Genomic DNA, 21,713 nt, shown 5'->3' on the forward strand with positions numbered 1-21,713 from the left:
GATGTGCGGGATTCGGGGAGGATGTGCGGGGATCGGGGGGGATGTGCGGGGATCGGGGGGATGTGCGGGGATTGGGAGGGATGTGCGGGGATCGGGGGGGATGTGCGGGTATTGGGAGGGATGTGCGGGGATTGGGAGGATGTGCGGGTATTGGGAGGGATGTGCGGGGATCGGGGGGATGTGCGGGATTCGGGGGGGATGTGCGGGATTCGGGAGGGATGTGCGGGATGGGGGGGATGTGCGGGATGGGGGGGATGTGCCGAGCGCACCTGGGCAGGTGAGGAGGGGCGGGTCCGGGCAGGTGAGGGGCGGAGCAGGAGAGCTGAGGCGGAGCAGGGCAGGTGAGGCGGGGCAGGTGAGGGTTGAGGCGGGGCAGGTGAGTCGGGGCGGGCGCTGGGTGAGCGCGGCCGCCGCTGCCCGAGCGCCGCTGCCCCCGCGGGGCGGCCCCGAGCCCCCGCGGGACGGACCCGGCCCAGCCCCACGGACAGACAGACAGACAGACAGACAGACGGGCAGACGGACGGACGGGGTGAGCTGTGCGGGACGCGGAGATCGGACGGAACCGGCCCCGGAGCCGCTGGGCGCGGCCCGTCCCGCGTGGGGCTCCGGGCGGAGCGGGGCCGGAGCGGGGCCGGAGCGGGGCTCGGAGCGGGGCCGGAGCGGGGCTCGGAGCGGGGCTCGGAGCGGGGCTCGGAGCGGGGCCGGAGCGGGGCTCGGAGCGGGGCTCGGAGCGGGGACAGAGCCCCCTGAAAATGCCGATTTAGCGCTCCTTCCTCCCCACCGGCTGCGCCGGGCTAGCCCCGGGCTACGCCTTTCGGGCCGGTGTAAAGCGAGGCCTAAAGTCAGGGCAAGGCTGGTGTTTCCCCCACCCTTCAGCAGCCGGCCCACCCCAACCCCACGCTCCGTGTCACAACTCCTGCCCCTGCCCACTGCAGGCGCTGCCCGGCCCTCAGGGGACCGGCTTGGGGTGTGCAAAATGGGAATTCAAAGGGTTAATTCTGTCCAGGTGTGTTGGGGGCAGCACGGGGGGCAGCAGATGGGCAGATCTCTGAAATCCCAGGCTCCCGGGATAGGGAGGTGATTCAGAGTCTGATGGAAATTCCGCCTGGGAATTTCTCTGTGGGAAGGTTTGCCTTTGAAAAAAATGAATACAGGTCCGTGAGATCCAGGATAATTCAGACAAACAAAGGTAAGGAGCAGGGAGCAGGGTGTGTGGGTTCCCAGCAGTGAACCCCGAGAAGACCCTTCCATCTTTAATGGATGAGGTGGAGCAGGAGCACTGAATGTATTGGGATCTGCAGGCGGGGAGCGAAAGCATCTGTACAGCAGAGCTGAGCTGGGCTTCAGGACGGTTTTCCTGGTGCTCCGTGTGCTGTTGGACTGTCTGGAACCTCACCAGGGCCCCGAGAGGCACCACAGCTGTCCCTGACCTTGGTCACTCCTCTGGAGCGCTCCGGGGAGTGGCTACAGGCTGGCTGCTCCTTCCTGAGTTTGAGTTCTTGTTGGCCTGAATGTCTCCAAGGAGAAATATTAATAATTGGTGTACAGGGAGTAACTACATCGCTGACCAGAGATGCATTAGCAGCACAGGGATGCGTTAATTATCCCTGCACACCACCCAAAGGGAGTGGGAATGAAGGGAACTGCACAGTCCCTGGGTCTGTGCCCCAGGGAGGGGGCCAGGCCTGCCTTGGCAGAGCCGAGGATGGGCACAGACATTCCCCAGGTGTCTGGCATCGGTGGAACCCACCCGTGGAAGGTGAAGGTTGTGAGAGGCTGACTCACCGTCTGAGCCCAGCAATGGGATTCAAGTTGATTTGCTCTCAGTTATTGTGTCAACAAGTCACTGGTGATAAAAGGTCATAAAGAATTGTAGTGTGGGGCACTGACAGACGCTGTCTGCGGGCCCAGGGACAATCCCAGCCAGCAGCCACCTTGTGCTGGCTCCTCTGCTGGGACAGGGACACAGATCCCTGCTGTCCTGGGGCTTTGAATGACACTCCGTGTCTTGCACACGCGTGTGCACAGCTCACGTTCCTAGCAGGGACTGCTTGCAGAGTTAACTGGAAAAGACATTGTGGAAAACATCTTCAAAATGTCACTTTTGGACCTTTTCAAGAGGAACCAATCCCTGATTTTGGTCTCGATTCTAAGTCCAGGATTAACCTGGGCTTTGAGTCTTTGCAAGCACGTTTCTGAAGATTTAACTCTGACAGCATTTTCAACACAGAGAACCGACACCGCAGAGTTTCAGGAGCACTAAAATAATTTTGATGATTGCTTCCTGATCCTTTGCAGCTCCTGGGAAACAGTCTGGTAATGTGCCCACACATTTTCAAACTATTATTTAAAGATGGTTTGTAGTTGAAGCTGAACATTTTCTTTGCAGAAAAGATAAACAGATAAACTTGAGTTGTGTTTGGATTAATTTTGTGTGAGCGTTTGCATCTGAATGGGATCTGCAGGTATTTGAACAAATAAAACCTGTTCCTAGACTAGTTCTTGGATAGGATTTTTTTAATCTTCTCCATCTCTGCTACCAGATGCATTTTGCAACTCCTCCAGCAATATTCAGGGCTTATGGCAAAGGTTTTACTTGTCCTGTAACTGCTTTATTAATGGGAATATTTGTTATTTCTCACCTCTGTTTCAGGATTTACAAATGAATATGGGAGATGCACCTTCTGAGCACGCGTGTAGTGCAGAAATCCCCTCCCAAAATCTAAACTGAATGTTGCCTCTTCTTAGAGAGAGGGACGTGTATTAATTTTGGCTAATTTTGTTTGGCTTTGTTCTACACAAGGAAAATATTGGCTGGCTGCAATTGTATGAGCAACACAGGGCTACTTAACAAAAACATTAAGTAAACAGCACTGGATTTTTAGCAGCAGTGCAGGCAGTCCTGCAGTTCATGTCCTTCTGGATAAACATCCTGGTTATTACAGGTCACTGCTGTTTGCCAGTGCTTGTGCTGCATTCAGGGCATTCATGGAAAAGTCATAAAAAGTGACTTTCTGTGTGTGTGGTAAAACAGCCCCTGTGCCTCGGCTGGGCTAAAGCCTCCCGGGCAGAGAGAGCCTTTCTCCTCCTCGGTGTGAGTCTGACAGGACTGGAGGAGCAGAGATCAGCTCAGCCCCTTCTCCAAGGTGTTTGTGGAGGCTTTGGAAACTCTGCTGCCTGTTCTTGCTGTGGCTTGTTGGTGGCGTTATCTCTGCTCAGGGTTTACAGCCCAGGTCTGCTCAGGGCTCGCTGAGCACAAACACCGTGCTCTGCAGCGCTGAGTGTGAGCTGCTGTCCTTGGAACAGTTCTGGGCCCCGCTCAGGGAGGTGTGTGAGACTCTTCCCGGCAGAGGAGTCACCTGCTGAAGCTGGATAGGTGTTTTCAGGGTGCAGTGCCATAAAAATAACAGCAGTCATACAGCACAGGGCCCTTCCTTGTTAAATCAGTTCAGTTTCTTTGAAGCAGATGAGGCTGGAGTAACCCCAGCAGCGGCTCTGCTGTCTCCCGTTGCAGACCATGGCTCTCCACCCGCGCAGGGTGCGCCTGAAGCCGTGGCTGGTGGCGCAGGTGGACAGTGGGATGTACCCCGGGCTGATCTGGCTGAACCGCGAGGCCAAGCGCTTCCAGATCCCCTGGAAACACGCGACTCGGCACAGCCCCCAGCACGAGGAGGAGAACACCATCTTCAAGGTGAGGCAGGGCAGAGCTCGGGCATCCCACGGCTCTGGAACAGAGACAAAGGGCTGGATTGTTGGCCCAGGAGCTGGACTGGCATCTCGGGAGCTGTTTGCAGGCACGTTTTATTTATCTGACCTCAGAAAAGCCACTTTGTGCACCTGGATGCCAAGCTTGGCACTGCCTGAGATGGTGTTGAGTTCTTTAACCCTTTCCCACCACCAAAGGCCGGATGCTGTGTGTGACCCATGGTCTCTGGAAGATGACTGCTGTCGGTTTCATCTGCCTGGGCTGGGATGTGGGCACTGGCTTGTTCTTGGCAGCAGAGCATGAAATGCTGTTACGTAAGTCTTAAGAGGTCCACCACAAGCTCATCACAAGCACTCATCGCTGCTGGCCCTAATCTTATCCCAAGGGATTCACTGTGACTCCCTGCACTCCTTTGAGGAATTTCTGACTTCTGTCTTGGAGGGATCTTGGACCAATAATCAGATTTTGGGGTGAGAGAGGGAGAGGCCTGCTGGATGTCTGTGGCTGTCCTTCCTCTCCGTTTTAACCGAGTCCATTCCTCCTGCACAGGCTCCCTGCCAAAAATGACCTCTGGTGTTGAATTTGAGACCCACAAAATCTCTAACCCAGAATTCTGAACATTCTTTTGGAGTTTGGATTTGTATCTTTTTTCTCCACTTTCTTTTAGTGGGAAAACCTATTGAAGTGGGAATTTCCAATGATTTGTTATCACAAGAGCTCCAATTAAGACTTCTGCAAGAGAAGGATTTTACGGTGGATTTGTTTGGAAGTTTGATTTCTGATAAATCTGCTGTGTGGGGAGGGCTGGACTGAGCTGGCTGTACTTTGTCCCCAGGCATGGGCTGTGGAAACCGGAAAGTACCAGGAGGGAGTGGATGAGCCAGACCCTGCAAAGTGGAAAGCCCAGCTGCGATGTGCACTTAACAAGAGCCGCGAGTTTAATTTGATGTACGATGGCACCAAGGAGGTGCCCATGAACCCCATTAAAATTTATGAAGTGTGCGACATCCCGCAGTCGCAGGGATCAATCATTAATCCAGGTGAGGGCCTTGCTGCCACGGGCTGGCTCCTGGGCAGGTCCAAGGCAGCTCCTTCCCCTCTGCTTTAACTCTCCAGCTGCCCTTGTGCAGCAGCAGCAGCTGCCAGGTGAAGCCTGTACTTAAACTAAAAGGAGTTGGAACCATGCTCTAGTACTAAAATGAATAAAGCTGCACACAGTTGTTTGTTTTCCTGCTAAAGAGTCTAATATTGGCAGTACTTCATCCAACTTTCACTTTCTAATTATATATTAAACTGAAATTAGCATGTTGTATGGATCAGATTTAGCCTTTTTTAGTGAAATTTGAAAAGTACACAAATAAATATCCAGTATGAAGATATTTTTTTCAGTGTTTGGTGCTGATAATCCACCCACAAGAATGTGCTTGTTTGCAGGTTCCACTGGCTCAGCTCCCTGGGATGAGAAGGATAATGATCTTGATGATGAAGAGGAGGAAGAATTGAATCAATCTCAGCATGTCCCAATTCAAGAGACGTTTCCATTTCTTAATATCAATGGTTGGTGGCACAGACTAATGTATTAGGGAAGGTATTTGTAAATTGCCACATGCTTGAAATAAAATCTTGATTTATTGAGGAGTTGTTGCCTTTTTGTAGATTCTTCGATGGCTCCAGCCAGTGCAGAAAACTGCAGCCCTGAAACTGTGTGGCCAAAGAACGAACCTCTGGATATGGAAATGCCCCCCACGGCGCTGCAGCACGACTTCTTCAGCAGCCCCGAGCTCTGGATCAGCTCCCTGCCAAGTACGTGCATGGGCTTGTAACAGTGCTTCTGCTTTTGCACTTTAAAACCCCACAGAAAATAATGGTTTGTGTTTTTTTCCTGTGGCTGTACGTGGGTAAGTGAGGAGAACTTGTGTGGCTTAACTGGAACTGTGGGGTTTAAACATCCCTGTGAGGGCAGCAGGGTTTGTGTGGTGTCCCTGCTGCTGATGCTCCAGGAAAAGCAGCTCTGATGGTTTCTCTCTCAGTGACAGACCTAGAGATCAAGTTTGAATATCGAGGGAAGGAGACTGGACCCACGACGACCGTGAGCAACCCACAGGGCTGCAGACTTTTCTACGGAGAGCTGGGTCCTATGCCAGACCAGGAGGAGCTCTTTGGGCCCATCAGTTTGGAGCAAGTCAAGTTTCCAGGGACGGAGCAGATCACCAACGAAAGGCAGAAGATCTTCACGAGTCGTTTGCTGGATGTTATGGACAGGGGACTGATCCTGGAGGTCAGCGGCCACGCCATCTACGCCGTGCGGCTCTGCCAGTGCAAGGTGTACTGGTCTGGGCCCTGTGCCCCCTCCTCCACCACCCCAAATCTGATTGAGAGGCAAAAGAAGGTGAAGCTCTTCTGTCTGGAAACGTTCCTAAGCGGTAGGTAACTTCTGCTTGTGGAAAACAGCTCTGGACATGGGTTGTGCCTGGATGCACCAGCTGTGGAGAGCAGCTCGGGGCCACTGCTCCCGATTTCAGGGAGTTTGGAGTGGGTGTGTGGCAGGAACAGGCACTGTACACTCATTTAATGACATCACAGGGCCTTGCTTTTAAAGCAAGCACTCCACGTGCAAGGAATGAGCTGTAAGTGTGTGAGAGGTGGCAGAGGACAGTGTGTAGGTAGGACTGACCAGGGGTGATGCAATGAGATGGGAGGTCATGGGTGTTTCCAGCCTGAAGAGGACAGCCCTGCAGCACCCTGCTTTTCTTCCTAGAGCTGATTGCCCATCAGAAGGGACAAATTGAGAAACAGCCACCGTATGAGATCTACTTCTGTTTTGGAGAAGAGTGGCCCGATGGAAAACCCAGGGAGAGGAAGCTGATCGTGGTGCAGGTAGGGCTCTGGGCTGATGTGTGCCAGCCCTGCTGGGTTTGGGATCAATTCCCATGCATAATGACACTGTTCTTTTTCTGCTCTGGCTTCTGGCACCAGGGAAACTCCAGTAAGACAGGTGGTTTGGGAGAGCAAATACAAATGTGACGTGTGCTGAATAGAATTGGTTTGTGAGTGTGTTTTAGGGTATCGTGGAACCCATCTCTGCATCCAGGACATCCCTGCAGAGTGCCAGGGATATTTCACGTGCCTTTAGGCTAAAACCAGGGACTTGTTACCAGGTCATCCCCGTTGTGGCCCGGATGATCTACGAGATGTTCTCCGGGGACTTCACGCGCTCCTTTGACAGCGGCAGCGTGCGGCTGCAGATCTCCACGCCGGACATCAAGGACAACATCGTGGCACACCTGAAGCAGCTGTACCGGCTGCTGCAGAACCACCAGGAGGGCTGGCCCATGCAGGCCCCTGCCCTGCACATGGCACAGCCGCTCCCAGCACAGTGACCCACCCTCGCCCTCCACCGCCCTTTTACCTTGTACATACACAGAAGCTTTCCTTAACCAGTGCCTTGCCTGAATCGGAATAAATACAATCTGTAAATCTTGTCATCTGATTCCACAATTTCAATTTCTGTGGTGCTTTTGTTCTGGAAGTGGCTCAAAACAGAGGGGATTACAGGAATACTTCTAACTCCTTCGTCCTTCTCAGCTGTTTGCTTAAGCATCCCCTCTGTATAAATCAGATTTTCAATTCTGTAATATTTTTTAATCCGCTATTAATACAATGTATATAAACACTTGATCATTAGAGGGGAGAAAAAATAATCTGTGCTTTATTAAACTTGCCTGGACCATATCAACTTGTCTTATTTTTTTTTCTCTTTAACGGGGCTGTAGCAGCAACCTCGAAGGCTGATACTCCTTATAGTGTGGGTTTTTTACAGGGATACATACATGCAGGCATTGTAAATGCGTATATAACAGCATGGGGCTGGAAGGGAGCGCTGCAGCTCCTCTAGTCTCTGCTGGGGGCTGATCCTCCGGCTCCCTGAGCACTCAGTGATGGTACAGAGCTGGCAGCGGCTCTCAGCACGGCTCGCTGCTGTCCCTGTCCCCTGTCCCCTGCTTTGTGCCCAGGCTGCGGGCGCTGTCTCTGCCTTTCTCCTGGCCCTTTTCCCGGTCACGGAGCTATCCGAGCCCTTCTCCCGGCCCTTCTCCCGGCCATGGCGCTGTCCCAGCCTTTCTCTCGGCCCTTTTCCCAGCCCTTCTCCCAGCCTTTCTCCCAGCCTTCTCCCGGCCCTTCTCCCAGCCCTTTTCCCGGCCATGGCGCTGTCCCGGTCCTTTTCCCGGCCCTTTTCCCAGCCCTTTTCCCGGCCATGGCGCTGTCCCGGCCCTTTTCCCAGCCCTTTTCCCGGCCATGACGAGGCGGCCCCGCCCAGCCGAGGTGGCTCCGCCGGGGCCGGGCGGAGCTGGGGCCCGCCCCGGAACTGCGGGCCGGGGGAGGCTGGGGCCGATGGTCCCGGGCTCCGGGGCGCTGCCGGTGGCGCCGCCGATGGTCCCGGGCTCCGGGGCGCAGCCGATGGTCCCGGGCTCCGGGGCGGTGCCGGTGCCGCAGCCGATGGTCCCGGGCTCCGGGGCGCTGCCGGTGCCGCAGCCGATGGTCCCGGGCTCCGGGGCGCTGCCGGTGGCGCCGCCGATGGTCCCGGGCTCCGGGGCGCTGCCGGTGGCGCTGCCGGTGGCGCAGCTGGTGCTGGCAGCCCGGGAGGCGCTGGGGCCGGGCCGGAGGCGGCGGCTGCCCGCGGCCCGAGCGCTGCAGGCGGCCGGGGAGGTGCTGGCGGTGGCGGCCGGGCTGAAGCCGGCGCTGCTGTGGGACTGCGGGGCCGCGGGCCCGGCCGAGCTGCGGCGGTACCTGGGCAGGCTGCGGGAGGCCGGGCTGGCCCCGGGCCGCCTGCACGTGCTGGCCATGGGCGGCTCGCTGCTGCTGCTGCGGCCGGGCCCGGCTCTCGGCCGGCTCCGGGCCGCGCTCCGGGCCGCGGTGCTCGTGGATGTGTCCGGGGCGCGGCGGGGCCCGGAGCTCTGCGGCCCGGCCCAGGCCCCCGCCCTGCGCCGCCACCTCGCCGCCCTCCTGGGCCACCTGCGGGACACCGAGGCCGCCAGCGACGAGCCCGTGACCGCCAGCGAGGTTGCCGCCGGCGACTGGAACCTGTGCGCCGTGGCCGGGGTGCTGCTGGGCTACCCCGCCGTGTACACCTTCACCGAGGGCGCCGAGAACTGCCTGGCGCTCACCCCGCTGAGGGTGTTCACCGCCCGGGCCTCCTGCCCCCGCATAAAGGATGGGCTCAGGGTCCAGATCTGCTCCTTCAGCGTCCCGGAGAGCCTCTGCGCCGAGCTCAGGGATGTGCTGGATGCCTGGTGCCATGAGCTCAGGGACGCTTTCGGTGCTCAGAGTGATTTTGTGGATCTCTGCATTTCGAGCGAGGTCGTGTCTCTTCCAGCGGTTGCCTTGTAAAATACGAGCACAGTCTGACTTTTTAGCCTTCCTGGCTGCATCAGGGACCGAGCCAGAAGATCCATTTCCCTGTGTGTGTTGTCCCCTGCATCTCATGGTCCTTGAGCACTGAAAGCTGACTTGTGACAGTCACCCAGGCCGGTGGCAAAACCAAATACATGTTCTTTAAAAAAACGAGAGCGGATGTGTGTGTGCTCCCAGATGCTCTGCTGCCTCGGTCCTGCCTGCCTGCACATCACACCCTGCACAGTCAGTGTGTATTGATTTGCAGTGGGCAGCTGAAGACTAATAAATTATTTGAACACCACGGTGCTTTGAATTAATGACATTTATTGTAGGCTCCATGTCTATTTACTACATGTATATTATATGTATATATATGTGTATTATTTCAGGTATATTTACTTCCCATGTGGGCTGGTGTCATGGGCTGTGTTGTGTCTGAGTCTGCACATGAATGAGGGGCAAGTGCTGCTGAAAAACCTGCACGGTGCAGCTGCAAAAGGCACTTTAAAACCTCTCTGGTGAATTCATGTGGTGCTGGTGGTGAAAGGGAAGCAGGTATGGCTGTGGGGATGCTCGGCCACTAGAGAGGCTGGAGGAGTGGGGTAGAACAGGGCCTGCAGGGTGTGAGGTGGGAGAATTGCTCAGGACACGTGAGGACACTGCTAAAGAGCCCCCTGAGCTGGGTTTCTTTGTCAGCTAAGAGTAGAGATGAGAACCTCCCATTTAGGGGGGCAGTAAATACAGGAGGAGACCCTGGGGGATGTAAAACCCCACAGGATGCCCTGTCCCTGTCGCCCTGTGTGGCCACAGCAGCGGTGGCCAGAGGGGCTTTGTCCCTCAGTGCATCCCCCAGTGCTCACTGGGCAGCGCAGCCTCGAGCAGGAGCAGGGCAGTGACAGCAGCCGAGGGAGGGGAGATGTCCCCGTGTCCATCGGGAATTGTCTGGAGTGAAAGCAGCCGAGGGAGGGGAGATGTCCCCGTGTCCATCGGGAATTGTCTGGAGTGACAGCAGCCGAGGGAGGGGAGATGTCCCCGTGTCCATCGGGAGCTGTCTGGAGTGACAGCAGCTCGGGATACGAGCCCGGTGTGCACACACAAAGCTGCAGAAGGTGCGGAGAGGTCAGGATGCTTTTGGTGAAGCAGGTCAGTTCCTGCAGTGAGGTCAGTCCTCGGGGAGCTCCTTCACAGGCTGTAACTCGCCAGGAAGGTGGCGATGGCCACTGCTGCCACTGCCACCAGGAGAGGGATCCAGGGGCCGCTCTGCCGGGAGAAGCGTGTGTTACTGGGGGTGTGCTGGGGGCTGCCGCTTCTCATCCCAGCCCCAGCAAACGTGTTATTCATCCCCCTGACGGCACAGAGGAGGGGGTTCTGTGCCAGGCCGGGGGCTCTGTGCCAGGCCGGGGGCTCTGTGCCAGGCCGGGGGCTCTGTGCCAGGCCGGGGGGTCGGGACGGGAGCTCCCACCTGTGCCCGGCTGCCGCGGTTCAGCTGCTCCCGGTACCGGCGCAGCCGGGTCAGGCAGGAGCGGTACTGCTCGCTGAGCGCCTCCAGCTCCGAGCGCAGCTCCGAGCACGCTGAGCACAGCCCGGGGCTCGGAGCAGGAGGGGTCCCCTCGGCTCTGTGCACCCCCCGAGAGGCCGGGCTGCTGCAGCGGCTGCAGAGCTTCACCCGCAGCTGGGCATGGCCTGGATCCGCTGCCTGCGTGTCCTGGTGCTCCTGCAGGGACAGGGACAGCTCAGAGCTCCTGGGGTGTGCTGTGCCCATCCTGCCACCAGCCCAAACCTGCCTGGCTGTGCCCATCCTGCCACCAGCCCACACCTGCCTGGCTGTGCCCATCCTGCCACCAGCCCACACCTGCCTGGCTCCAGTGTCTGTGTGTCCTGGTGCTCCTGCAGGGACAGCTCAGAGCTCCTGGGGTGTGCTCTGCCCATCCTGCCACCACCCCACACCTGCCTGGCTCCAGTGTCTATGTGTCCTGGTGCTCCTGCAGGGACACAGGCACAGCTCAGAGCTCCTGGGGTGTGCTGTGCCCATCCTGCCACCAGCCCACACCTGCCTGGCTGTGCCCATCCTGCCACCACCCCACACCTGCCTGGCTCTGCCCATCCTGCCACCACCCCTCACCGGCCTGGCTCCAGTGTCTATGTGTCCTGCTGCACCTGCAGGGACAGCTCAGAGCTCCTGGGGTGTGCTCTGCCCATCCTGCCACCACCCCACACCTGCCTGGCTGTGCCCATCCTGCCACCACCCCACACCTGCCTGGCTGTGCCCATCCTGCCACCACCCCACACCTGCCTGGCTGTGCCCGTCCTGCCACCACCCCACACCTGCCTGGCTGTGCCCATCCTGCCACCACCCCACACCTGCCTGGCTCCACTGCCAGCAGCCACAGCACGTGGGGAGGGAGCAATAGTGACTTTTATGGCTTTTATGGAGTGTGCAGGTCAGGAAGATGTGGAATGCAGACTCCTGTCAGGGTTTGCTCCTCAGTCTGAAATTCCTTCTGCGTTTCACAGGTCCTGACAGCAATTCCTGACAGCCCTTTTAACCCTCTGAGAGCTGGGACAGGTGGGACAGGTGCCTTGGTTGTGCTGCACAGCCCCAGAACTCAGGGATGGCCCCTTTTCCACCCAGACCGAGGGAGCTCTCCCTGACATTCTGCACTGGCAGCAAGTGTGGAAGGAGCTGCCTGTGCCCAGAGGCTTCAGGAGCCAAAGTGGGGGCAGTGGGGTGTCTTATCCCCCCTGCTGTTCCCTCTTGCTGCAAGTGTGCTTTATAAACCCCTCCTGGGTGATATCTGATGGTGCTGGGGCCCTTAGCACTGTGGGTTAGTGTGACAGGTAGCTCTCAGCTCTGCTAGAGTAAGTTGTAAATTATTTTTTATAAGTCCTTTTAAATATGTCCTTGCTGCCTGAACACTGCTATAAGAATTGAGGGGCTGTTGGTTGGCTGGTTTGATGGCAAAGTCTTTTTAAAAGGCTGTAAAGCTTTGGCTGTTTGAGGTTTTTTTGCAGCCCAGTTGTACAGGCATTGCTTCTGTTAGCAAAACCTTCCTGTTATTTTTATTATTGTTATTATTGCAACCATTTTCTTTTCCTCCTTTCCTTCCTTTATGCTCAGGGGCTCGGTTCTTGAAGTGTGGCTTTGGCTTTTCCCTGTGAGGCTGCTGAGGCTCTCCTGTGTGTGAGAGCAGGACTGGGTTTGTAGGGGAGAGTGGGTTTGTAGGCTCCTGCAGCCCTGTCCTTGTGGCTAGGTGCTTCATGGGGATTTAGGTGAGAGTGGTATGAGGATAAAAATTCAGATAATCCTTAGAGGAGACAGCAAGGCTGGGTTACCTGCAGCAGCTTTGGTGTGTGGTGTTTCTGCTGGAGCTCTTGCACCAGCGACAACTGAGTGACTTCCTCACCTCGTTCTCCTTTGCTGTCAGCTGGGATGTCTTTTTCTTCATCTCATCCTTCAGACTTTCTGTTCCCTCCTCCTCCTCCTCGGGGTGCTCTAAGAGAGGGTTTTGTTTTTCCTTGGCAGGAGTGAGAGGTGGGGTCTGTGTGGTGAAAACCTGGCCTAGAAAACAGTCAGGCTTCTGATGAGAAACAGCTCCAGGCTCTGGGTTGGCTTTAGCTCTTGTTTACTCAGCACAGTTTAAGGATAATATTTGTGTGCTATGCACAAAGCAGAAGACGCAGGAGCCGAGTTTGTTATCACGGGCCTGTCTCTGCTGCAGCTGCAAGTTCATCATCTTAAGAGCAATATTTCTAGGTGGTTGCCAGAAATGGAGGGGAGGGAGAGTTAAAATGTCTTTTTTATTACTTTCTTTTTGTCAAGTACAGCTGTAATTGCAATTATAAACTGGAATGTGTTTTCTTTGGAAAAAAATATGGCGTAGCCACTGAAGTAGAATTTGCAGTGAAATCCATTTATTTTTTAAAGTGTTTGCCATCATAAATACATGTTAGCTAGCAAAACAACTCATTCTGTGTAGCTCTAAAATAACCCTTTATTCCAAACCACTGCAGACTTTTCCTAGAGCCAGGGCTAGTGTTCCTGTGTCCAGGGAGGGCTATGTGGGGGTTACAAAGTTTGCTGACCTTTCCTTTGCACCGTCACCTCCTGGCTCTTCCCTTGGTTGTTCTGGTTGTGGATCAAGCCTGGGAACACAAACAGCAGCATTATTGTCTGCAGCACTAAAGGAGGTCTCTAACTTTGTGCATTTCTGTGTTACTTACTCTGCAAATGGCTGACTGTTGCCTCCAGTGTTACCTTCTGCTCTTGTTCCTTCTGCAATTTATCTGAAATGAGGATAGAAGGAAATCAAGGCTGGTGTAAATCTTTGTGTATCTTCATGCAAGGCTGGTGCTTTTGTGTTCTCCACATGTGCAGAGTGGAGATGTTGTTGGCTGCCCTGGACTTCCTTCTCTGAAGGGATGTGATTTTTAGCTGTTCATTGCCCTTTCGTCTTTTGGCAGCTTTTTCTCTCCTGCCTTGTGTTCAAGTCATTTATGGTTTATTTTAAAGCTGTTCATGCAAGACCCGTTATGAGATTAGAGCTACAACCCACTTTCTCTTCCTTAATTATGTTTTAAAATAGCCATGTGTGAGTTTAGATGGAGGTGTGTGAATTGCCTGGCCCCTGTCTGACCTGGTGCTGTAGGATATTATCACCTGCCCTGTACCAGCATCATCACCACTCCGGGGCTGCCCTGCTGTGTCTGATGGTCTGGCAAGGGTGAAACGTCCTCATTCAAGCTGAGGACACAGCTCAGACTTATATTTCTTTTCAGATCTCCCATTACATCCTTTCCTCTAGCAAAGTCACTTCTCTGAACTCTTTAATCCAGTCAGGAGCAGCTTTTGGAGGGCTTTGGCGATCAGGAGCCCTGTGGCAAGCTGGGCTGTAGTTGAAGTGAGCCTTGTGTGGTGTGGCTCTAAGCACCGAGGCTTTAGGAGCTCTTCCCTTGTCCCTCCTGTGGTTTTGGAGGCCCAAACCCGGGGAACCTTTCCTGGCTGGGGTACCTTGGAGGTGTTGGAGGAGGGTGGTTTGTGTGTGGTTGTCGCTGCGCAGGGCGCTGGCTGTGTGCAGCAGCTCCGAGCGCTCCGAGCGCAGCTCCCGCAGCTCCCGGCGCAGCCGCTCGCTCTGGGCATCCGCTCGCTGCCGAGGGACAGACAGACAGACAGACAGACACACAGACAGACACACAGACAGACAGACACACACACAGACAGACACACAGACACACAGTCACAGCCTGCTTCTGCTGGGGGGCTGCCGAAGCTCGGCTCCTCCTGCCCCCACACCACCCGCTGCTGGCCCAGGCTGCCCAAGCCCTGCCCAGCCCGGCCTTGGACACTTGCAGGGACCCGGGGCAAGCCGGCATCAGGAAATCCCCAGATTCCAGAGAAAGCGGCTCCTGCGGGGGCTGGCGTACCTGGAGCTCACTCTGTAAAGCCTGGAAGCTGTTCTTGAGCTCGGTGTGTGCTGTGGTCACCTTGGTCAGCTCGGCTCTGAGCGTGGCATCCTGCTCTTTCCAGAGGGCAAGGTCCTCTCGTGTCTCTGCCAGGCTTCTCTGGAGGGGACAGCAGGGACACGGGGTGGCTGTGAGCCCCGGGGGATGCTGCCAGCCCTGGGTGACAGCAGCTGGGCAGTGCTGGCTCCCCCAGCACCAGCAAACAAAAACCCGTGTGGGGCTGATGCCATCTGATGGACACAGCCAACGAGGGCAGCGTTCCCTCTGGACCGTGTTCCTGTGCATCCCTGGGAAGCCTGGAGGTGCTTGGGATAAAACTCACTTGTTTTCCTGCAAATCCCAGTAATCCTGTGGGTCAGGGCAATTTGCTGCCTCTTGGGGAAAATCTATTTTCATATAAATGAGCAACTCCAGAACAAATGGCTCTGGAGACCTCGTGCCCTGGGGTTTGTGAGTGCAGAGCAGGGGGTGGCCCAGAGGAACAGTGGGGGGAAAGGGATTGCAATTCAAGCTGACAAACCCGAGTGCATTTCCCCAGCTGGGAGCTGTCTGTATCTTGATGTGCAGCTCGTGCAGTTAGCACAGCTTGCATTAAAGCTGCTTTGGGCTTTGCTGGGTAGCTAAAACTTCGTAATTTTTTTATCTTTGCTGCTAATGGTAAGCCTGTCATCACCTTTCCCTGACATGTCGGGTTTTCTTTGTCACACTTGGACTAAATTAAAGCCAAGCCAGGACATGTTGCTCACCTGAGAGTTTTGCAGCTGCTGCTCTGTTTGGAGTTTGTCCTCCAGCATCTTCTGAAGAGCCTCTTTTGCCTTCTGCTCATAGGTCTGCTTCTGGTCCTCCATCTCTATCAGGATCTTCTTCACACACTCCTTTGAGTAACTCTTGAAAGAAAGAAAGAGCTTGAAGTGCTTAAATCTGAGTACTGGCAAACGCAGAGTGTGTAAATGCTACTGCTAATGTGCTGTGAAGCATTGCTTCAGCAGAGTTCAGGTCCTTGTTGGACAGGTATTTAATCAGATTGATGTAGAAACTGAGACCCGACCCACTTCCAAGGCTGGGTTTTTGTTTTCCTGCCTTTCCTCACCTCCTTTACCAGTGAACATTACCTGGCTGCAGGCCTGCAGCTGATTTTCCAGCACCCGGAGTTTACACCTCAGTTTGTCTTCGTTCAGCTGACCCTGGGGAAAAAGCAAGTGAAGCGAGATGTGAAATCATGAACTGCACCCAATGTTTTGTTGGGTTGTGCTTTGATTCATTTTCTCCCTTCATCTGTAATCAGATCGAAGTCTCTTCAGTGCTGGGAGCTCCAGTAAACCTTTCCAGCCTCAGAATAAATGGGAGATGGGGGAAGCATAACTTTTATGGATTGAAAACCTGTCCTGAGGCAGTTTCTCTGGTTGCTGAGTGCAGGTGCTGGCAGTGACATGACAAGTTAGGAGCGAGGGGATTTTGGGCTGTTCTGGCTGCCTTTGGCAGAAATGCAGCTGCTGCCTGTTCCCACGGATACCCCTGTTCCCTGCTGGAACCGTCTTGTCTCGCTGTTTTCCTCAGAAAATAGGTTGGGTCTGCGTTGCAACATCTGCAGTTGGGCAGGGGGATGGAAGGCACCGGCAATGATTCATTTTCCTCATTGCCATCATCTCCTCTCGGTGTTAGTCAGGCTGCTCAGGCTTTGTGGAACTGCATGCAAATTCAGATAACATTTCTAGCAAAGAGTTCACGTAGGCTGTTTTTCCTCCACCAGCACTGAGAGCACCAATATCCTCCCTGCCCACTGCTGCTTGAAGTCACGACTCTGAAAAGAAACTCCTTGATGTTACAGGAATAGCTGACAGACCCAAGCACAACCAGACTCCCTGGTGTCTCAGCACTGTTTAAATTTGCACAGAAGCAGTTTACAGTCCCAAAGACTAAATCTGCCCAGTTCACTTGTTGGTGCAAAGAACTAACGGCTCTTAGTATGTAGGTGGAATTTTGAAAAGCAATTTTAGATGTGCAATATTCTGCCTGCTTTTCCTCGGTTCTCCTCTGTTTTCTGCTCAAATCTGCTGTGCACAGATGTGGCTGTGCCATCCATGAGGCCCTTCCTGTGCTTTGGAGCAGAAATCATGGAAGGGTTTGGGTTGGAAGGGGCCTTAACCATCCCGGGGGCTCACTGATCATCCTTCATCTGGCAGCATTTCTCAATCAGCTAGGCAAGTTTTACAGCTGCTGAGGGATTTAAGGCACAAAAAAGGCACTTTCCTGGGGAGGAAGGTCTCTGGCCTGGAAGTGAGATTGTGGGAAGGGAAGGAACCAAATGCTTTGTCCCTGCAGCCTGACACCCCCATCCTCCTGCAGAGCCACAGCCACACATGAACAGCAGCTCAGAAATGACTGTGTGGCCATTCCAAGAGTCACTGCCACACCATTCATGGCTCAACAGCTCATCTTTGAACCCCAAATTGTCAAAAAGGGTTAAAAAGCTGCTACAACAACCATTTGTCATCTCACCTGAGGCTGGAGGGGGGCAGCCAGCCCTCCCTTTCCATGACCCAGCGTTATGGGGAGGGTTCCATCCATCCCTCCCTTTGGCAGCACCCCCTGGAGAAGCCCCCAGCCCCTCCTGCCTCCTGGAATCCCCTCCCAGCAGCAGCAGCAGGATTGGCTCCAGCCCCCAGGGGAGTTGGGCTGAAGAAAAGCTGAGTTTTAGGCTGATGTGTGCAAGAGGCAGCAGCAAAGGCTGAGCAGCGAGGAGCACCCACCTGTTTGTGCTCTGAGGTTTTGTAGCCACTTCCTGTGAGTGTGGCCGAGTGTTTTTTCCTGCTCCCATTACGCTGAAGGAGCGAGTGAAGGCGGAAGTTTCTGAGCACAGGATGTCTAACACGAGTTTTTGTACCCCCTCACCCAATCACTCGCTTCTCTGCCCCAACAGAACTTTCAAACCACTTTTTGTTTCGTGCCACAATGGCATGAATGATTTGATTTAATGATCCTGTATGAAAGCCTCATATATGACACAAAACATATAATCTGAATTTTTGCATCCTCAAAGAAGAAGAAAAGGGCCCTTTTTCAGGGTGCCCAGAGGATTATTTCTGAGCTGTGGGGAGAGGGTTTGATGCCAGGCCACGATTCAGCAGCAATGGCCTTGGTGTTGTGGCTCTGGGCTGTGTTTGGGGCCCAGAACACATCTCTGAAAGGAACAGGGAGCAGAACCCTGTTATTTCTTCCCACTCACTGCTGTTTGCTTTTATTCAAGGAACAGTGGGCAAGGCAGGCTACAGAACACCCTCAAACCTTGAGGAAGAATACAGAATTTTAGACTTGCTGTTGATCTGAAAGCAAAGTGTGTTTTGCAAGAATCTCTTGGGGCACAAAAGGGAAAAACCCAGGCCAAGCTCCCCCTTTCCCCTGAGTTTGTGCCACCCTCCCCAGGCAGAGCGGTGCCAGCGAGGCAGGGCCAGGGGAGGGGATGAGGGGTCTCTGGTACCTGCCAGGATTTCTCTGATGCCTGGAGCAGAGTGGACAAGAGCTGCTGTAAAATCACCATCTTCTGCTTGAGCAGCAGCTCGCGGTGCAGGGCCTCCTGTGGGCAGGGGGGACACGGTCAGTGGGAGCCAGAGCTGGGGACAGCCCAGGGCTGGCCTGGCCCTGCCCGGGGGCTCCAGCTCCTGCAGCTCTGTTGCCTTTCTTGGCCATGTTCAAATTGGCCTTTTAACACCCCTTCATTCAGCAATTTTATATACTAATTTTATATATATACTAATTTTAAAGATATTATTCTTGATGAAAGCCAGCTGTCCCGGTGGGTGCTGAGCAGTGTTTGGTACCTACCGTCAGGTAGTTGGAGAGCTGCACCATTTCCTGAAAGGGAAAGGGAAATGTTTATAAACAGGGTTGTTTTAGTTTATAAACATGTCATGAACTTGCTACAAAAATCTAAATATTTGTATTTAAAAGTGAATTAACAGCCTATGTTTGGGTGGAGAGGGAGAGCCTGCTGGGGTGCACTGGGTTGGCTTTTCTAGGGAAGTGGAAATATTTCCACAGCAGTTTAACTTCAGGAATTCCAGGCTGGTCATTACCTGTGCTGTCCTTACCTTATTTAAAACTGCTATTCCCCAGCTGAAATGGAAAACAAAGTGTGTGTTACTGAGGTGTCAGGGGCCCTTCAGCCCGTCCCAGGCGGGGCAGGGAGTGTCAGAGCAGAAAACCTCGGGTGCTTTTTGGAGGGGGAGCCCTTTGGGGCTCGGGGAGCTCTGGGAATTCCCAGGGAGGGGCAGGAGCTGCTTACTCTGTCTGCTGGCTCGAGTCTCTCACTCCTGAGCTTGGCTTTGGGAGGCTCTGGGTTCCTGTGGAAGCGAAGTGAGAGGGTGTGAACGATCCCCCGGGGGCCCTGGGTGCTTTTCCATCAGGATGTCTCCCAGATTAAAGTGTCCAGTGACAGCTCAAGGGGCACAAAGATGATGGACAGATGATGCTCTGATGGACAGAGAGCAGCGTGGGAGTTACCCTGCAGTGAAATCACTGCCTGGGGACAGAAACAGGGCAGCCCCGGGGCAGAGCAGCTGCTCACAGCACCGATGGTCAAGCTGTGGGCTGGTTTATCCTTCCCCAGGAAAAACATTCCGAATTGCTGCAGTCTGCAGGGAGAGCTCGGACTGGGGTGGTGAAAGAGCGCAGGAGTGGGGATGTGGCTGGGGAGCTGATCCCAAACAGCCCCAGGGAGATGTGAGGGTGGGAAGGGAATAATCTGAGCATCCCTCACGTACCTTGGGTGCTGAGAGAGTCCCCTGGTCCCTGGGGGATGCTGAGGCTCAGCAGGGACGGAGCAGGGGGGAATGTGGAGCAGCTCCTCGGGCTCTGCAATGAGAGGGCAGCTGCAGTCAGTGTTTCCCCAGAGCAGGCTGAGGGCAGGGGCTGTACCCGCTGATGCCAAGGAGCCAGGGCAAATCCACAGGGATTCGGCTGCAGCAGCTCCAGAGCTTTGTGGCACACTGGGGAAAACCCTGCTGGCTCTTGGGGTGGGGGATGACACCCCAGAACGGGACAGGGTGGCCGTGAGCGGGGCTCTGCTGTGGGTCAGTGCTGCCCCCAGGCTCCTGGGGCTGCTGAGCGAGGGGTGGGTGATGCTCTGCTCACTCTGCTGCTGCACAGGGAGCTCCAGGGTGGGTCTGTGTGAATCACCTCCTGCTCAGCTCTGTCTGCTCACACAGCTCCGTCAGCCCCCGGGGAGTTTTACACAGAAATACATTTACAAGGGGAGCTGTTTGGCTCTGCCTGGGGTGTTTTGCACCTTTCCAAAGGTGTTCCTGAAGGCAGGGAGCTCTCTGGGATCCTGTGTGGGTAACAAGTGCCAGGGAATCTCCTGCCTCCTCCACCCTTCCTGCTCACAGGTGATGGAGGGAGGCTGGGGGAATGGAGCTCACATACCAAGGGTAAAAATAATTTGTGAAGTGCCAAACTGCAGCCTGGCAGCAAGAAGGTGGAGTTGTACTTGGAGAAATGGCAGAAAAATCTCCATGTGCTTGGGGCTTGGAGAGGAGCAGGGAGGTGTCTGTGTCCCCACGCCTGACTCTGCAGTTCGTAGGGAAATGAACATTTTTTCTGTCCAATCTGCATTTTGGCTGTGTTTTGGCTTGGATTGATGAACTGATGCTCTGGTGTTGGCGGGAGCAGGCTGAGCTCTGAGCTGTGCTGCAGGGCAGCTGTTACCTGGAGCGGGATGCCCGCTGAGGAGGGGTCCAGAGGGGTCCGAGCCTGGGGCTCCTGTCCCTGCAGGGTCTCCTGGGCCTGTCCCACCAGGTTCCTCCTCCTGAGGAACTCCCTTTGGCGGGGGCTGAGCTCTGGCTGCGGGGCTGGCCGGGCCAGGTGCCGGCAGGTGCTGCTGTTCTTCCTGCAGCGGAGCCTCTCCCTCTCCTCCTGCCTCCTCTCGCTCCTCTCCTCGCTGCTCTCGCCCGGGCACCGCCGCTGTGGCCGGACCCTCCTGGGCATGGTGGCCGTGTCCCCCCGGGGCCTCTGCCCTGCCAAACCGGGGCAAAACACCTGAGAGAAAATCAACCCTTTCTGGGATTTGATGCTTGGGGGGTATCGGCGGTGTTTGGGAGTGCCATTTACACGTAGGATACTTCTGTGCTTTTTAGTTTGTATTCAGATCTGCTCTGTAATTCTTTTTACTGTCCTTGTGGTAGCTGTGGGGTGCTCAAAGCTCATTCCTGGGGCTATCTTTTACTGTAGGGGCCTCCTTTGAAGGCGAGCAGCATTTTTGGGGTGCTCAGCTCTTGCCCTGGCTGGGCCAGGTGCCCATGAGCCCCAGCCAGGACACTGCTCCAAATGCTGAGCGTTTTTCACCTTGGATTGCTCCATTCCAGAAAAGGCCCAGTTGTGTGTCCTGCTCAGTCTCCACTCATCCATCTCTTCCCATCAGGAAAAGCCCAGCCCTCTCCCACCTGCGCTGCCTCTGGCTCACCCAGCCTGTCCCAGGGCTGTCAAAGCCACAGTTCACCAAAAATGCACTGAAAAGCAGGATAAAGCTTAAAGAAACACAGTCCATTACTCACCCCGGGCTGAGCAAACCCTTGAGGCTTTCCTGACAAGCTAATTCTCCATTTCCTTCTTCTGTTACCCCAAATTACCCTCTCTAATTAAACACGTCCTCTATCTTTGCTTTCCAAGCTGTTACACTTCTTGCTTCAAGGGAAACCAGAAAAACCCTCTGCTTCTTGCTGGTTGACGTTACAGTTTCCCGCTGCAAGTTGTGTAGGCTGAAAGTGGGGTGAAAAAAGAGGGAAAAGGTGCCTGGTGCTGCTTTCAGCCTCTGCTCCCCTCCAGTCCCAGCTCCCGGTGCTGTGGGTGCTGCAGCACTTACCTGGTGCCAGGCTCCTGTCCTGCCCCTCGAGTGGTGAGCTGAGCCGGCTGTTCTGGGCAGGAACTCGCCCCAGCTGCCCTCTTCATGCCAAGCACCCCATCTTGTGCTCTCCTTTTCTCCCTGGCGAACAGGAAGCGCTGCAGCTGCGGCCGAGCCCCGGTTCCTGTCTGTGCTCGCAGCGGGATCAGCTTATCTCGGGAGCCCTGCGTGTCCAGCCTGGCCCTGAGCGAGCCAGCAGTTATCCCTGGGACATCTCCCCGTGCTCTGTGACACACAGGCAGCACCGGCTCATGGAGCTGC

At 55.1% G+C, this 21,713-nt stretch overlaps 3 protein-coding genes across 6 annotated transcripts; 2 read left to right on the forward strand and 1 right to left on the reverse strand.

Moving 5' to 3' along the window:
- The first annotated feature begins 356 nt into the window (after positions 1-356).
- Positions 357-7,454, forward strand: IRF6 (interferon regulatory factor 6). 2 transcript variants are annotated; one of them, XM_058856145.1, is made up of 8 exons: positions 357-529; positions 3,515-3,691; positions 4,542-4,746; positions 5,141-5,263; positions 5,363-5,509; positions 5,737-6,129; positions 6,465-6,583; positions 6,865-7,454. In XM_058856145.1, exons 2-8 carry the CDS (start codon positions 3,518-3,520, stop codon positions 7,084-7,086), a joined length of 1,383 nt encoding a protein of 460 aa, XP_058712128.1. In that variant the 5' UTR covers positions 357-529; positions 3,515-3,517; the 3' UTR covers positions 7,087-7,454. The 2 variants fall into 2 exon arrangements, with proteins under 2 accessions (XP_058712128.1, XP_058712127.1); XM_058856144.1 differs by having other exon boundaries at positions 357-524; positions 3,514-3,691.
- A 703-nt stretch (positions 7,455-8,157) lies between these two features.
- C23H1orf74 (chromosome 23 C1orf74 homolog) lies at positions 8,158-9,396 on the forward strand. The gene has a single exon (XM_058856104.1). The coding sequence runs from the start codon at positions 8,162-8,164 to the stop codon at positions 9,089-9,091; it is 930 nt and encodes a 309-aa protein (XP_058712087.1). The 5' UTR covers positions 8,158-8,161; the 3' UTR covers positions 9,092-9,396.
- Positions 9,397-9,508: 112 nt separating this feature from the next.
- TRAF3IP3 (TRAF3 interacting protein 3) lies at positions 9,509-21,654 on the reverse strand. Of its 3 annotated transcripts, none has more exons than XM_058856103.1 (16): positions 21,414-21,654; positions 20,261-20,563; positions 19,318-19,408; positions 18,840-18,897; positions 18,646-18,670; positions 18,380-18,409; positions 18,036-18,131; positions 15,670-15,741; positions 15,304-15,444; positions 14,519-14,656; positions 14,106-14,241; positions 13,319-13,381; positions 13,181-13,240; positions 12,502-12,656; positions 10,560-10,811; positions 9,509-10,357 (listed from the first exon to the last, which is right to left on the reverse strand). In XM_058856103.1, the coding sequence occupies exons 2-16, from the start codon at positions 20,537-20,539 to the stop codon at positions 10,280-10,282; spliced, it is 1,674 nt and encodes a 557-aa protein (XP_058712086.1). In that variant the 5' UTR covers positions 20,540-20,563; positions 21,414-21,654; the 3' UTR covers positions 9,509-10,279. The 3 variants fall into 3 exon arrangements, with proteins under 3 accessions (XP_058712086.1, XP_058712084.1, XP_058712085.1); XM_058856101.1 differs by having other exon boundaries at positions 9,510-10,357; positions 20,261-20,568; positions 21,414-21,653; XM_058856102.1 differs by having other exon boundaries at positions 9,510-10,357; positions 20,261-20,590; positions 21,414-21,653.
- Positions 21,655-21,713: the final 59 nt, after the last annotated feature.

Source organism: Poecile atricapillus, chromosome 23 (assembly GCF_030490865.1).
Source record: "Poecile atricapillus isolate bPoeAtr1 chromosome 23, bPoeAtr1.hap1, whole genome shotgun sequence".
NCBI classification, from domain to species: Eukaryota; Metazoa; Chordata; class Aves; order Passeriformes; family Paridae; genus Poecile; species Poecile atricapillus.

Bases quoted from the DNA above. Each gene is read 5' to 3' on its own strand.
- IRF6 (XM_058856145.1), top strand. From the start codon at position 3,518: ATGGCTCTCCACCCGCGCAGGGTGCGCCTGAAGCCGTGGCTGGTGGCG. The intron at 3,692-4,541 runs GTGAGGCAGGGC...CTTTGTCCCCAG, and splicing joins AGGAGAACACCATCTTCAAG to GCATGGGCTGTGGAAACCGG. The intron at 6,130-6,464 runs GTAGGTAACTTC...TTTTCTTCCTAG, and splicing joins TCTGGAAACGTTCCTAAGCG to AGCTGATTGCCCATCAGAAG.
- C23H1orf74 (XM_058856104.1), top strand. From the start codon at position 8,162: ATGGTCCCGGGCTCCGGGGCGGTGCCGGTGCCGCAGCCGATGGTCCCG.
- TRAF3IP3 (XM_058856103.1), bottom strand. From the start codon at position 20,539: ATGCCCAGGAGGGTCCGGCCACAGCGGCGGTGCCCGGGCGAGAGCAGC. The intron at 12,657-13,180 runs GTCAGCAAACTT...ACTGTTTTCTAG, and splicing joins GGTGACGGTGCAAAGGAAAG to GCCAGGTTTTCACCACACAG. The intron at 10,812-12,501 runs GTGAGGAAGTCA...CTGTCCCTGCAG, and splicing joins TGACAGCAAAGGAGAACGAG to GAGCACCAGGACACGCAGGC.